The following is a 12,980-nucleotide window of genomic DNA, read 5'->3' as shown; positions in this document are numbered from 1 at the left end:
AGAGCAAGAGGAGGGGAAAACAAGTTTCTAGCCCGTAGTGTTGCAAGGATGCAGCTGGAAAGAGGGTGGGAGACTCCCGCTGAAATCTCAAATGACAGAGAAGTGTGATGTGAATAGACTAGAGCTGCTGGGCTCGGTCCAGGTTCAAATCCCCATTCAGCCATGAAGCTCACTGTGTGACTTTAGGCTGGTTGCACAAACTCTCAGCCTTGCCTACCTCATAAGGTTGTTGTGAGGATAAAATAGAGAAGAGCCACAAATGCCACCTTGAGCACCTTAGGGGAAGCATAAAAGCACACAAAGTAGAAGAGACATGATGAGGGTTGTTGTTTATTTCAGTTGGGGGTGGGGTGGACTTCATGCTCTCCTGGTCCCTCCTTGTGACTAGCAAAATTTAGAATAAATTATGTTGAATAGGGACAATTACTCCATTAATTATGGAAAAGAAAGAAATCAAGCAAATTGGCATAAATCCCTTTTCTTGGCTGCAAACTTGAGAATTGCAGTTAACCCTAATAATAAAATGCTTTTTGGATCGGTCGTTAACTGTCCTGGATGCTTAGCAGGGAAGGTAGAATATAGATAAGCTTTTAAAAAAAAATTTAGCCTGGAGTATACGCTGCAGTGCTTGGAGGGGGGGTGGCAGACTTGAGCTCCAGTAAGCAATGCTGGGTGGAGATACAGGTTTGGACGTGGCCTTGAACACATGAAGCTGCCTTATACTGAATCGGACACTTGATCCATCAAAGTCAGTATTGTCTGCTCAGACCAGCAGCAGCTCTCCAGGGTCTCAGGCAGAGGTCTTTCACATCACCTACTTGCCTAGTCCCTTTAACTGGAGATGCTGGGGATTGAACCTTGGACCGTCTGTATGCCAAGCAGATGCTGTACCATTGAGCCACAGCCCTTCCCTAAAACATGAAGCTGCCTTATACTGAATCAGACCTCTGTCCATCAAAGTCAGTATTGTCTACTCAGACCAGCAGTGTCTCTCCAGGGTCTCAGGCAGAAGTCTTTCACCTCACATACTTGCCTAGTCCCTTTAACTGGAGAGGCCGGGGATTGAACCTGGGACCTTCTGCATGCCAAGCAGAGGCTCTGACACTGAGCCATGGCCCCTCCCACAGACCCTTGCGTAGCACCCTGAGGACCCATCAGTTGCTCGGGGGTGGGGGTAGAAGTTCCCTGTGGAGTTTGCATAGCGCTTGCAACTGACGTCTCACTGGGCCCCTCCTGACTCCCTCCGTCCTCCACGTTTCAGGTCCACCAGCTGTTTCGCCAGGCAGGATTCATGGCGGACGTGGATGCCGACTTCGGGTCGACCCTCAATCGCAAGGTCCGGAAAGCGCAGCTGGCCCAGTACAACTTCCAGTTCGGTAAGCCCAGCTGTTCCCTCTCTTGCTCTCACACAACACCCCAAGCTTGAGAGGAGGGAAGGTTCGGTCGGACCTGGCAGCTCCGTTCCTCCAAATGTGACCCCTTCCGCTAACGCTTGTGTTGGGGAGGCATCTGAGGGATTTGTGCAGGGGATTTTCAGGGCCTTTTTTCTGTATTTGGCTACTCAGTTTTTATGCTAGTATCTGACAACAGGAGTTTTGACTCTGGAAAGCTCATACTCCTAAAAATCATGTTAGTCTCTAAGGTGATCCTGGACTCTAATTTGGCTGTTCTACTGCAGACCAACATGGCCAGCATGGTGTAGTGGTTAAGAGTGATGGTTTGGAGCGGTGGACTCTAATAATAGAGTTGGAAGGGACCACCAGGGTCATCTAGTCCAACCCCCTGCACAATGCAGGAAATTCACAACTACCTTCCCCACACACACACCCAGTGACCCCCTACTCCATGCCCAGAAGATGGCCAAGATGCCCTCCCTCTCATCATCTGCCTAAGGATCATAGAATCAGCATTGCTGACCGATGGCCATCTAGCCTCTGCTTAAAAACCTTCCAGCTGGAAGAATCAAACCGGCTTATAATCACCTTCTCTTCCCCTCCCCACAACACACACCCTGTGAGGTAGGTGGAGCTGAGAGAGCTGTAACTAGCCCAAGGTCACTCAGCTGGCTTCATGTGGAGTAGGGAAACAAATCCAGTTCATCAGATCAGCCTTCGCCGCTCATGTGGAGGAGTGGGGAATCAAACCCGCTTCACCAGATTAGAGTCCACCTCTCCAAACCACCGCTCTTAACCACCACACCACGCTGGCTCTCTGTGTAACACCATGTGCAGTGGGCTGGCGTGCCTCTGTAGTGGTGGTTCGCAAACTATAGAAATGGCTACCCAAGGAGTAGGTGGGCCCCCCAGCTAAGGGAGGTGGCCCATCAGTAGCACCAGGGGTTGGGGAGGCGGGGGTCCTAGGGAGCATGCTCAGGCCAGGCTGAGTGCCAGTCGAGGCCCTTCAGCCCCTGCCAGAAGAATGGGTGGCCCCAGAATCCTTTGCAAGAGAAAGTTAAAAGAGGAAGCCTGAAACTTTCTGCCAAGTCTTGAGGGCACGAGATGGCAGAGAGAGAGAAGTCCCACGTCATTCAGACAGCTGGGTCCAGAGGTGCCGGCTAGGAGCCACAAGCTGGCAGCTGTGACTCACGGGACACGATCCACCAGGAACTTGGCGTGCAGAAGCTCTAGGGTGAAGCCCCATTCGTTGCAGTCAGGTTTGCATAAGAGAACGCTTCCCAATATGGGGCAATACATTAATTGTTTGTTATCTGGGTGGTGGCTGAGGGGATTTGGATTTCCCACCTTAGGTGCCAAAATGTTTTGGCCGGGCAACGTGAGCCTTTGACGGATGAGGCTCTCTCGACTTTGCGTAACACTGTGCCTGTGATTCAGCGGCAGGAATTGGGCAAGGAAAGGGGAGGGGAAGTTTCCCTTGGTGTTATTTTACCCTGCTTTTTAACCAAAGGGAAAAAATAGCTCCTGAAGTACCAGCAATTAAAACCAAATGCAAATATCAGTTAAAATATCTTTTCAGTAACATCTTGGTCCACGCCTACGGGAGAGATGTTTGGCTCCTTTCTCCTTTCTTTGAGCAGCTTTGTGGATGGTTGTTTGTAACTGGGGGTGGGGGGACTGCTTGGCTTATTCCTCCCAGCCTTGAGAACTAGAAACGTAAGAACATAAGAAAAGCCCTGCTGGATCAGACCCAGGCCCATCAAGTCCAGCAGTCTGTTCACACCGTGGCCAACCAGCTGCCTCTAGGAAGCCCACAAGCAAGACAACTGCAGCAGCATTATCCTGCCTGTCTTCCACAGCTCCTAATATTACTAGGCCTTCTCCTCTGATCCTGGAGAGAATAGGTATGCATCTTAACTAGTATCCATTTTGACTAGTAGCCGTGGGTAGCCCTCTCCTCCATGAACATGTCCACTCCTCTTAAAGCCTTCCAAGTTGGCAGGCCATCACCACATCCTGGGGCAGGGAGTTCTACAATTTAACTATGCAACTTGAAGGATGAAATGAAAGCTGAGACTTCTTGGGATGCTGTATTCTGCACACTGTAATGAATTCTGTGTTTTCTTCATGGGCGTGCTTAAATCTTTAGCCTCCGTCGATATTTTGGGGAGGGGCCATGGCTCAATGACTGAGCCTCTGCTCTGCAGGCAGGACATCCTGGGTTCAGTCCCCAGCATATGTGGTTAAAGGACCAGGCAGGAGGTGATGTGAAAGACCTCAGCTCTGAGACCCGGGTTGAGCTGCTGCCAGTCTGAGGAGACAATACTGTCCTGGATGGACCAAGTTCAGAGGTTACCTATGTTAGTCTGCAATAGAACAGCAAGAATCCTTAAGACACCAAGATTTTGGGGGGTATGAGCTTTGACTCTTGACAGCTCGTACCTTGAAAATCTTGCTGGTTTCTAAGAAGAAGAGTTGGTTTTTATATGCCGACTTTCTCTACCTTTTAAAGAGAATCAAACCGGCTTACAGTCACCTTCCCCTCCCCTCCCCTCCCCTCAATAAACGCCTTGTGAGGAAGGTGAGGCTGAATGAGTACGGAGAGAATTGTGACTAGCCCAAGGTCACCCAGCTGGCTTCAAGTGGAGGAGTGGGGAATCAAACCAGTTCTCCAGATTAGATAGCTTCATGTGTATTTATGTGTGTTGGAGCTTTAAGGAAGTCCGGCAGCTGCATCCCACGGGGCAGGGGGGAGAGAGAGAGATACTAAATGCCACAAGTTCCTCAGTTGCATGCTTCAGCCCATTCCCCTTTGTGCACTGAACATGCTCTGCGGGGGTGCCGGAGCAGCGCACCTCTTTTGCATGCGAAGAGTGAAGGATTGAGCCACCTTTTCAGCCAAGTCTGAGAACGTATTGTGATTCTGGAAGAATGGCGCAAGACATGCCACTGTGCACAGAATTCAGCTTGGTGTTTTGTTTTTAATTAAAGAAGGGCGGAGATTTTCTAGCCCTTGTGGCTGTGGAAATATGCTTGAAAGTGTCGGGGCAATTCTCTTGGTGGGCAGCCATGTTTTATAGCCCACCGTTCCTCTTTGAAAACACATAAACTTCCCAGGCAGTCAGCCCTTCCCCTCTACTACTGTGGCTCAGTGAGCAGAGCATCTGCGTGGCATGCAGAAGGTCCCAGGTTCAGTCCCCGACATCTCCAGTTAAAGGAACCAGACAAGTAGGTGATGTGAAAGACCCCTGCCTGAGACCCTGGAGAGCCGCTGCCTGTCTGAGCAGACAATACTGACTTTGGTGGACAAATGGTCTGATTCAGTAGAAGGCTACTTCATGTGAAGGGTTATGGCTCAGTGGGAGAGCCTCTGCTTGGCATGCAGAAGGTCACAGGTTCAATTCCTGGCATCTCCAGTTACAGCGACGAGGCAAGTAGGTGATGTGAAAGACCTCCGCCTGAGACCCTGGAGAGCTGCTGCCGATCTGAGTTGACAATACTGACTTTGATGGACCGAGGGTCCGATAAGGCAGCTTCATGTGTTCTGGGGAAGGGTCATAGCTCAGTGGTAGACCATCTGCTTGGCATGCAGAAGGTCCCAGGTTCAATCCCTGGCATCTCCAGTTAAAGAGACTAGGCAAGTGGGTAATTTGAAAGACCTCTGCCTGAGACCCTGGAGAGCCGCTGCCAGTCAGAGTAGACAATACTGACTTTGATGGACCCAGGAGGGTCTGATTCAGTATAACGCAGCTTCATGTGTTCATGATTTCAGGGAAAGGGTCTGTGGCCTTTGCAAACTCTTGACCCTTGACTTGCATGGCAGAAAAGCAATGAAAAGGGGATACTCAAATTTGGCAGAAATGTGCAGAGTTGTCTGAAAGGCCTACCCTTCCTGGGTGTGTCTGAAGAGCGAGACCCTGACAAGCCTCTTCCACATGGATGCCACCAGACCTGTTTCTCTTGCAACAGACTGTTGAAAAGAAACTCTTGCAGAATCTGCTCTGAGTGGCTATTGCCTTCCATGAAGATCTGATTAAGTTCCTACTCACCCGCTAACCAGGAAAACAATTCTGAAACAAACGGCAGCTGGAGGGGAAAATTCACAAAAGCAAAGTTGTCCGGAGCCTCTTCTGCAGAAGAGAACCAACAGTGGCTCAGTGAGGAAATAAAAGGCTGAGAAGCCAAATACTGCATTTCTCTCTAAAAAAAAAAAAAACATGACAAAATGAATGTCTGCTGATATCCTGGAATTTTCTTGCGAACTGGTGAGAAGGATAACATTTACTGACAGAATTCATATGTCCCAGAAGGTCAGCCTATCTTCGAGCCTTCTTTAAAAAAATATCTCTCTGGGTATGGGACTGGTACAATGTACAGCTTTTAGATAGGATATCTGTACTGCAAGGCAGAAAGAAATTCAACAGGGAAAGCTTTCCCAATACTGCCGCTTAGTGCTGTGGAGTACTGCCGCTATTTCTGCCTTAAAGCTTCAGAGAGACAGACAGACAGACATGGTGGGGGGCAAGCAGAAACCGAAGCCCACTCCTCCACATGAAGCCAGCTGGGTGACCTCAGGCTAATCACAGCTCTCTCTAAACTCAGCCCCACCTACTTTACAAGGTGTCTGTTGTGGGGAAAGGAAGGGAAGGCAATTGTAAGCTGCTTTGAGACTCCTTAAAAAGGAGAGAAAATTGGGGTATAAAAACCAACTCCAACTCCAGCGTGGTGTAGTGGTTAAGATCAGTGGTTTGGAGCGGTGGACTCTGATCTGGAGAACCGGGTTTGATTCCCCACTCCTCCACATGAGGGGCAGAGGCTAATCTGGTGAACTGGATTTGTTTCCCCACTCCTCCACACGAAGCCAGCTGGGTGACCTTGGGTTAGTCACACTCTCAGCCCCACCTACCTCACAGGGTATCTTTTGTGGGGAGAGGAAGGGAAGGTGGATTGTAAGCCGGTTTGAGTCTCCCTTAAGTGACAGAGAAAGTCGGCCTGTAAAAACCAACTCTTCTTCTTCCTCATTCCTCAATCCCCGACATCTCCAGTTTAAAAGGACCAGGCAGCAGGAGATGTGTAAGACCTCCGTCTGAGACCCTGGAGAGCCGCTGCCAGTCTGAGTAGATGAGACTGACTTTGATGGACCTAGAGGGGTCTGACTCAGTAGAAGGCAGCTTCCCGTGTTCACGCGTGTGTGTGTTCTTTGTTTTCTGCTCTAGTGGTCGGCCGGCAGGAGATGTCCAACCGCACTGTGAATATCCGCAGCCGCGACACTCGCCAGCACGGCCAGCGGGATTTGCAGGAGACTCTGGGCAGGCTCCGGGAGCTGCAGGACAACCGGGTCAGAAACGTGGAGGAGATCATCTGAGCGGGGCTGGGGGGCCCACAGACTTCCTGGCAGTGGGGCGAGCCTGGAGCCGTTGAGCCCAGCGACAGAGGCAGAGGTGACCTACCTTGTATGGTGGCCACCCTGCAAGGTCTGCCTGATGCTTGGAGGGGCGGGGGGACTCGCCGCAGCAGAAGATTGCCTCTCGGGTTCTCCCTCCACCTGGAATCCCATTTGCCCTTTTGCTGAACTTTCCCAGGCCCCAGGCCACACACCGAGTCCCACCCCGCCTGCTTCATTTCCCTTGGAATAATTGGAATTCCTGAGGGGCGAAGAGCAGAGCCGTCTGCTGGGCAAACACTTGGGGGGGGGATGGGCCGGGAGAGCCCCCACCTCCATCTCCCAGGCTGTTTCTTTCTTGTTGGGTGGGGAGGGCAGCTTTGTCTTCTTGGTCACTGAGTTGCTAGCGGAGGCCTGGAATTAAAACACCTCCCTTGAGAAACGGCGACCTGTCTTGCATCCATCCGCTGCACGGGGGTCTTTTGTTTTGCAGGAGCTCCAAGCTGCTTGACTGGGTTAGGATGGTGGGAGTGGGCAGTGGCTTTTTCTGGGTGGGGTTGGAGGGGTCAGCCCGGTTCCTTTGGGGTGTTGGAAGATGTGTGTGAATGCTCCCCACAAATGACTCACAGCTGTCTTTTCCGTGAAAGCTGCAGAATACCTGCACATTGCCCTCTTTTTTCCTTTCTTGTGTGTGTGTGTGTGTGAAGTGCCGTCAAGTCTCTTCCGACTCATGGCGACCCTATGAATCAATGTCCTCCAAAATGTCCTATCTGACACCCCTTGCTAAGATCTTGCAAACTGAGGGCCGGGGCCACTGTGTGAACAGACTGCTGGACTTGATGGACCTTGGTTTGATCCAGCAGGGCGTTTCTTATGTTCTTATGGATAAGGCTATCCATGGCTACTGGTCAAAATGGATACTAGTCATGATGCATACCTGTTCTCTCCAGGATCAGAGGAGCAGGCCTGTTATATGAAGCACTGTGGAACACAGGCAGGACAATGCTGCTGCAGTCATCTTGTTTGTGGCTTCGTAGAAGCCCCTGATTGGCCACTGTGTGAACAGACTGCTGGACTTGATGGGCCTTGGCCTGATCCAGCAGGGCTTTTCTTACGTTTTTAATTCTGTTAATACGTAGTAGCCTAGATTTCTGCATGGAACCTCCATGCTCAGGGGCAGTATACTGCTACCAACTAGTTGCTGGGGGGAAACAGATTGTGCTTCCTGTGTGTGAGTTTCTCAGAGGCACCTGCCTGCTCCCAGTTTTTATTTACTTCTTTTACACTCCCATCTTTCTCCCTCTGGGGACCTAACATTGTTACATCATTCTCGTCTCCGTTTTTATCTCACAACAACCCTGTCTGGCTGAGAATGTTTGACCAGCCCAAGGTCACCCAGTGAGCTTCCATGGCAGAGTGGGAATTCGAACCTGGGTCTCTCAGGAGAGGTGGACTCTGATCTGGAGAACTGGGTTTTATTCTCCACTCCTCCACGTGAGCGGCAGACTCTACTCTGGTGAACCGGGTTTGTTTCCCCACTCCTCCACATGAAGCCAGCTGGGTGACCTTGGGCTAGTCTCAGCTCTCTTAGAGCTCTCAGCCCCACCTACCTCACAGGGTGTCTGTAGTGGGGAGGGGAAGGGAAGGTGATTGTAAGCCGGTTTGGTTTTTTCTTAAGTGGTAGAGAAAATCGGCATATAAAAACCAACTCTTCTTCTCAGATCCTAGTTTGGAACTCTAACCACTATACCACACGGTTTCTCTCACAGTTGGAAATGGGACGTTAACAGCTGGATCAAACGTGATTGTTCTCTTGTGACTGACTCACTAAGCATTTGGGGAGGGCAGAGGGGGTCGCTGCAGTTCCTGGTTCAGGAATGTCCCGCTGCATGATGTCAGCAGCCACCCAAATCTGCTATAGTTGGCTTTAAACCAATAAATACTTATTTTTTCGAACTTCCTCATTGTTCAGAATTGCTTCAGAGCACAGACCTTAATGGGTGCTGGGTTTCAGTCTTGGGTTTCGGTCTTGGGCAGGGATCCCCAACGTTCTGCCTGCCAAGCATACTTAGAAAGTGGGCAGGGCTAATAAGGCTTTTGCCCACCAAGGCTTCTGATTAGCTGTACAGATTTTTTAAAACGTTGCTTTGGCTAGTCTATGGCTAGTAGACATGGATGGATCTACTCTCCATAAACAGGGTTGGATCCCCCAGGCCCGTTCTGCTAATGGCAGGGCCTTCACCTGGTGCAAGAACCTTCCCTGATGTGAGAGGTCTTTAGGCAGGGGAATGAGCTGCTGGCAAGTGGAATGTTCCTACACCTGGGTCTCATCACTTAAAGGACCAGGCCGGAGACCCTGGAGAGCCGCTGCCGGTCTGAGTAGACAATACTGGCCTTGATGGACCAATGACCTGATGCATTATAAGTCAGCTTCATGCTTGCATGTGTTGAACAATGTCACATAGCATAAGAACATGAGAAAGGCCCTGCTGGATCAAACCCAGGCCCAGCTGTCTGTCCACACAGTGGCCAACCAGGTGCCTCCAGGAAGCCCACAAACAAGACGACTGCAGCAGCACCATCCTGCCTGTGATCCACAGCACCTAATATAACAGGCCTGCTCCTCTGTTCCTGAAGTTGTGCCTCGCCAAGTATATCTCCTTTATTATTTCTCTCCTTGCTCCACACCTGTGTTGCAAGTGAGGATTTTAATTGCCTATAAAAACAGGGATACTTGTTCTTTCCTGCCTTCCCTATCCGAAGAAGTGAGCTGTGGCTCACGAAAGGGCATCCCCTGCCAGAAATTGGTAAGTCTCTTAAGGTGCTACAGGACCTCTTGCTCTTTCCTTTCTTGTAATTCAGAAGGGAAGGTTCCCTTTGAGAGGCATATGCAGGCCGTGAGAAATCCCAGTTGGAAAAAACGGCCAGGAGCCGGTGTGGTGTGGTGTAGTGGTTGTGGTGTAGTGGTTATTGTAGCGGAGTAGGATCTGGGAAAGCCAGGTTTGAATCCGCACTCTGCCATGGATGATGTCTGGATGATCTTGGGCCAGTCACACACTCTGCCTGGCCTACCTCACAGGGTTGTGGTGAAGATAAAATGGAGAGGAATGTAAGCCGCTTTGGGTCCCTGCTGGGGAGATGGGCAGAGCATAAATGAACTTAATAAGATGCTACAGCTGGAAAACGAGTTTCCGTTTGAAATCAAAGGACACATAAATAAAGCATAAATAGCTACAAGTAGTAGCATTAATGCCACATTTAAAGATTTTGAGAGGGTTTTTTTTTTTAATTTAACTGCAAATGAAATAAAATTGTGCACAGCCCTTGCTAAGCGCATGTGTGATAGTTTCAAGCATCCCAGTTTAAAAGGATCTCAGGGAGCGGATGTGTTTGGGAAGGCCATCTTCTGTGTGAACGCCTGGAGTCTGGGAAGGCTTGTGCCAATCAAGTAGGGTTGCCAACCTCCAGGTACTCGCTGGAGAATCTCTGGCTGTTACAGCTGATCACCAGCCCATTGAGATCAGTTCCCCTGGAGAAAATGGTCATTTTGGCCATTGGACTCTATGGCATTGAAGTCCCTCCCCAAACCCCGCCCTCCTCAGGCTCCACCCCCAAAATCTCCCGCTGGTTGTGAAGAGGGACCTGGCAACCCTACAATCAACACAGATCGGAGTTGGCTGGGTGGAACTACAGCCCGACTCAATAGAAAGCAGATTGATGTGCAGTGGTTAGTAAAGATCAAAGCCCAGGTGACTTCCTATGCTATGCAGCATGCTAATCGCTTTTTTAAGAAGGTCCTCTTTAATGCCATGCATAAGTGAAGCAATAGCTGAGGGTTCCCCTAAGCATGGGCAGAGTGCTTCTCCCTGGCTGTTGAGTAATCGTGGCCAAATCCTCTAGTCCTGGAAATGGGAGTGATTCCAGATCGGCAAGTGTCAACTGCATCTCAGGGCAGGGGCTGCAGCTCAGGGGCAGATAGGGTTGCCAACCTCCAGGTGGTGGCTGAAGATCTACTGGTATTACAACTGATCTCTGGGCGACAGTTCCCCTGGAGAAAATGGCCACTTTGAAAGATGGACTCTATGGCATTATATCCCAACCCAGAGCTGACAACCCTTCCAGCAGAGCATCTGCCTTGTGCACAGAAGATCCCCGGTTCAGTCCCTGGCATCTCCAGTTAAAGGGATCTGATAGGGAATTACATGAAAGACCTTCTGGTAACCTGAGACCTTGGAGAACTACCGCCAGTCAGAGTAGACAATATGGGCTTGATAGACTAAGGGTATGGTATAAGGCACTTTCAGGTATAATCCCCCTTATAAGGGGGTTAGATTCATGGAGGAGAGTTGTATCAGTGGCTACTAGCTAGAATCATTGAATCATAGGGTTGGAAGGGACCACCAGGGTCATCTAGTCCAACCCCCTGCACAATGCAGGAATAAAGGGAACCTCCACATTCAGAGGCAGCCCATCTCTGAATCCCAGTGCCAAAAGGCAACATCAGGGGAAGGCCTTGGCTTCTGTGCCCTGTTTGTTGGCCATCCAGAGGAACTGGTCGGCCACTATGTGAGATGGGATGCTGGACTAGATGGATCACAGGTCTGATCCAGCAGGGCTCTTCTAATGTTCTTACTCCATGGGGACTGAAGGGAACTTCCACATTCAGAGGCAGCCAATCTCTGAATCTCAAGGCCAGGAGTCAACATTGGGGAAGGCCTCGGACTCTATGCCCTGTTTTTTGACCTTCAGAGGAACTGGTCAGCCACTGTGTGAGACAGGATGCTGGACTAGATGGACCCTCACTGGTCTGATCCAGCAGGGCTCTCCTGAGGTTCTTGTGTGATGCTTGGCACCTTCCTTTGTAGGACAGAGAAGCTACCTTGTGTGACAGAAGATGCCGCAGTGAGGGAACTTTTATGGGCTCCAGTAAATATTTCTCTTGCAGCTTTTCAGTCTGCTGAAAGCGGGGAAGGGACCCCCAAGCGCTTGAACCCAAATGGGAATGCCTTTCCACTGAGCTTTGCAAAACCTGTTTGGATGAATTGATGACCTAAGTATGAATGACTAAGTGCTGTTTCTGGGTCATCTTGTTCCGCCACCAACAGCTATAGTCAGAGCTGGAACCAGCATGTGTGTCATCAGACATTTAGTGGCCAGTTCCTAATGAAGGGGGGTATATGGGCTTTAGGGTCTCTGGAACCCACCCTCTCCTATCCCAAAGGCCTGATTTCTAAAACCAAAAGAATTGGGAAATCTGTAGAGCGGCTGACTGAAGGGCAAGAGGAATGCACTTTGCCCATGCTCAGGAGCACTCCATTACTGCTTCACGCATTTCAGACCTGGTTTTTCAAACAGGTTCCAGGGCTAAGCCAATGTTTAAATTGTTTGACTGGGTTGATACTTGCACACAGCTTATATGGGAGACATATACAGCCCAGCATAAAAACTTAAAACAATCTTACCAGATGTTTGTGTAAAGGTAAAGGTCCCCTGTGCAAGCACTGGGTCATTCCTGACCCATGGGGTGACGTCACATCCCGACGGTTACTAGGCAGACTTTGTTTACGGGGTGGTTTGCCAGTGCCTTCCCCAGTCATCTTCCCTTTAGCCCCAGCAAGCTGGATACTCCTTTTACCGACCTTGGAAGGATGGAAGGCTGAGTCAACCTTGAGCCGGCTACCTGAAACCGAATTCTGTCAGGATCGAACTCAGGTCGTGAGCAGAGCTTGGACTGCAGTACTGCAGCTTTCCACTCTGCGCCATGGGGCTCTTGATGTTGGTGTAACTGGTAATATATGCAACCTGTTACATGCCTGGTCTGTTCTATATTGCCTGTATATGTAAATATATTTGTAATATGTGTGCTTGTTTTATATAGGTTTCAAATAGACCACTGAGGAAGGCCGTATAGGCCGAAACGCGTTTGGCATGTGGTGACAGATATCAGCCTTAGGAAATGCCATTGTGCGGTTTGAACTTTTTAAAAATAATCTTGACATAGCGCTTCTAATAAATTATATATTTCCATTATTTATATTTTTTTCATCCCACCCAACCTTGGGTACCCAACTAAATGGGAATGAACCAGTTTGTGCTGGTCTGCTCAGGCTTTGGTCTGGTTTCCCTAGCGGTTACCCTTTTGGGTGGTAAACCCCCCCCCCCGACGAATCCAGCCCGAAACCTGCAGGCTACTGACTGGGAGT

The 12,980-nt window shown here is 49.9% G+C and overlaps 1 protein-coding gene across 1 annotated transcript in view; it reads left to right on the top strand.

Annotated features, from left to right (window-relative positions):
* TARS2 (threonyl-tRNA synthetase 2, mitochondrial) overlaps positions 1-6,759 on the top strand; it is a 46,368-nt gene extending 39,609 nt beyond the window's left edge. The window contains exons 18-19 of the mRNA XM_056853550.1: positions 1,262-1,376; positions 6,611-6,759. Of these exons, the coding sequence (XP_056709528.1) occupies positions 1,262-1,376; positions 6,611-6,759 (264 nt within the window). The remainder of the gene's footprint in view (positions 1-1,261; positions 1,377-6,610) is intronic.
* Positions 6,760-12,980: the final 6,221 nt, after the last annotated feature.

The sequence above is a fragment of the Euleptes europaea genome, chromosome 7 (assembly GCF_029931775.1).
Source record: "Euleptes europaea isolate rEulEur1 chromosome 7, rEulEur1.hap1, whole genome shotgun sequence".
Lineage (NCBI taxonomy): Eukaryota > Metazoa > Chordata > Lepidosauria > Squamata > Sphaerodactylidae > Euleptes > Euleptes europaea.
The sequence above is the reverse complement of the archived record's forward strand: the minus strand, read 5'-3'. Positions and strand labels throughout refer to the sequence as shown.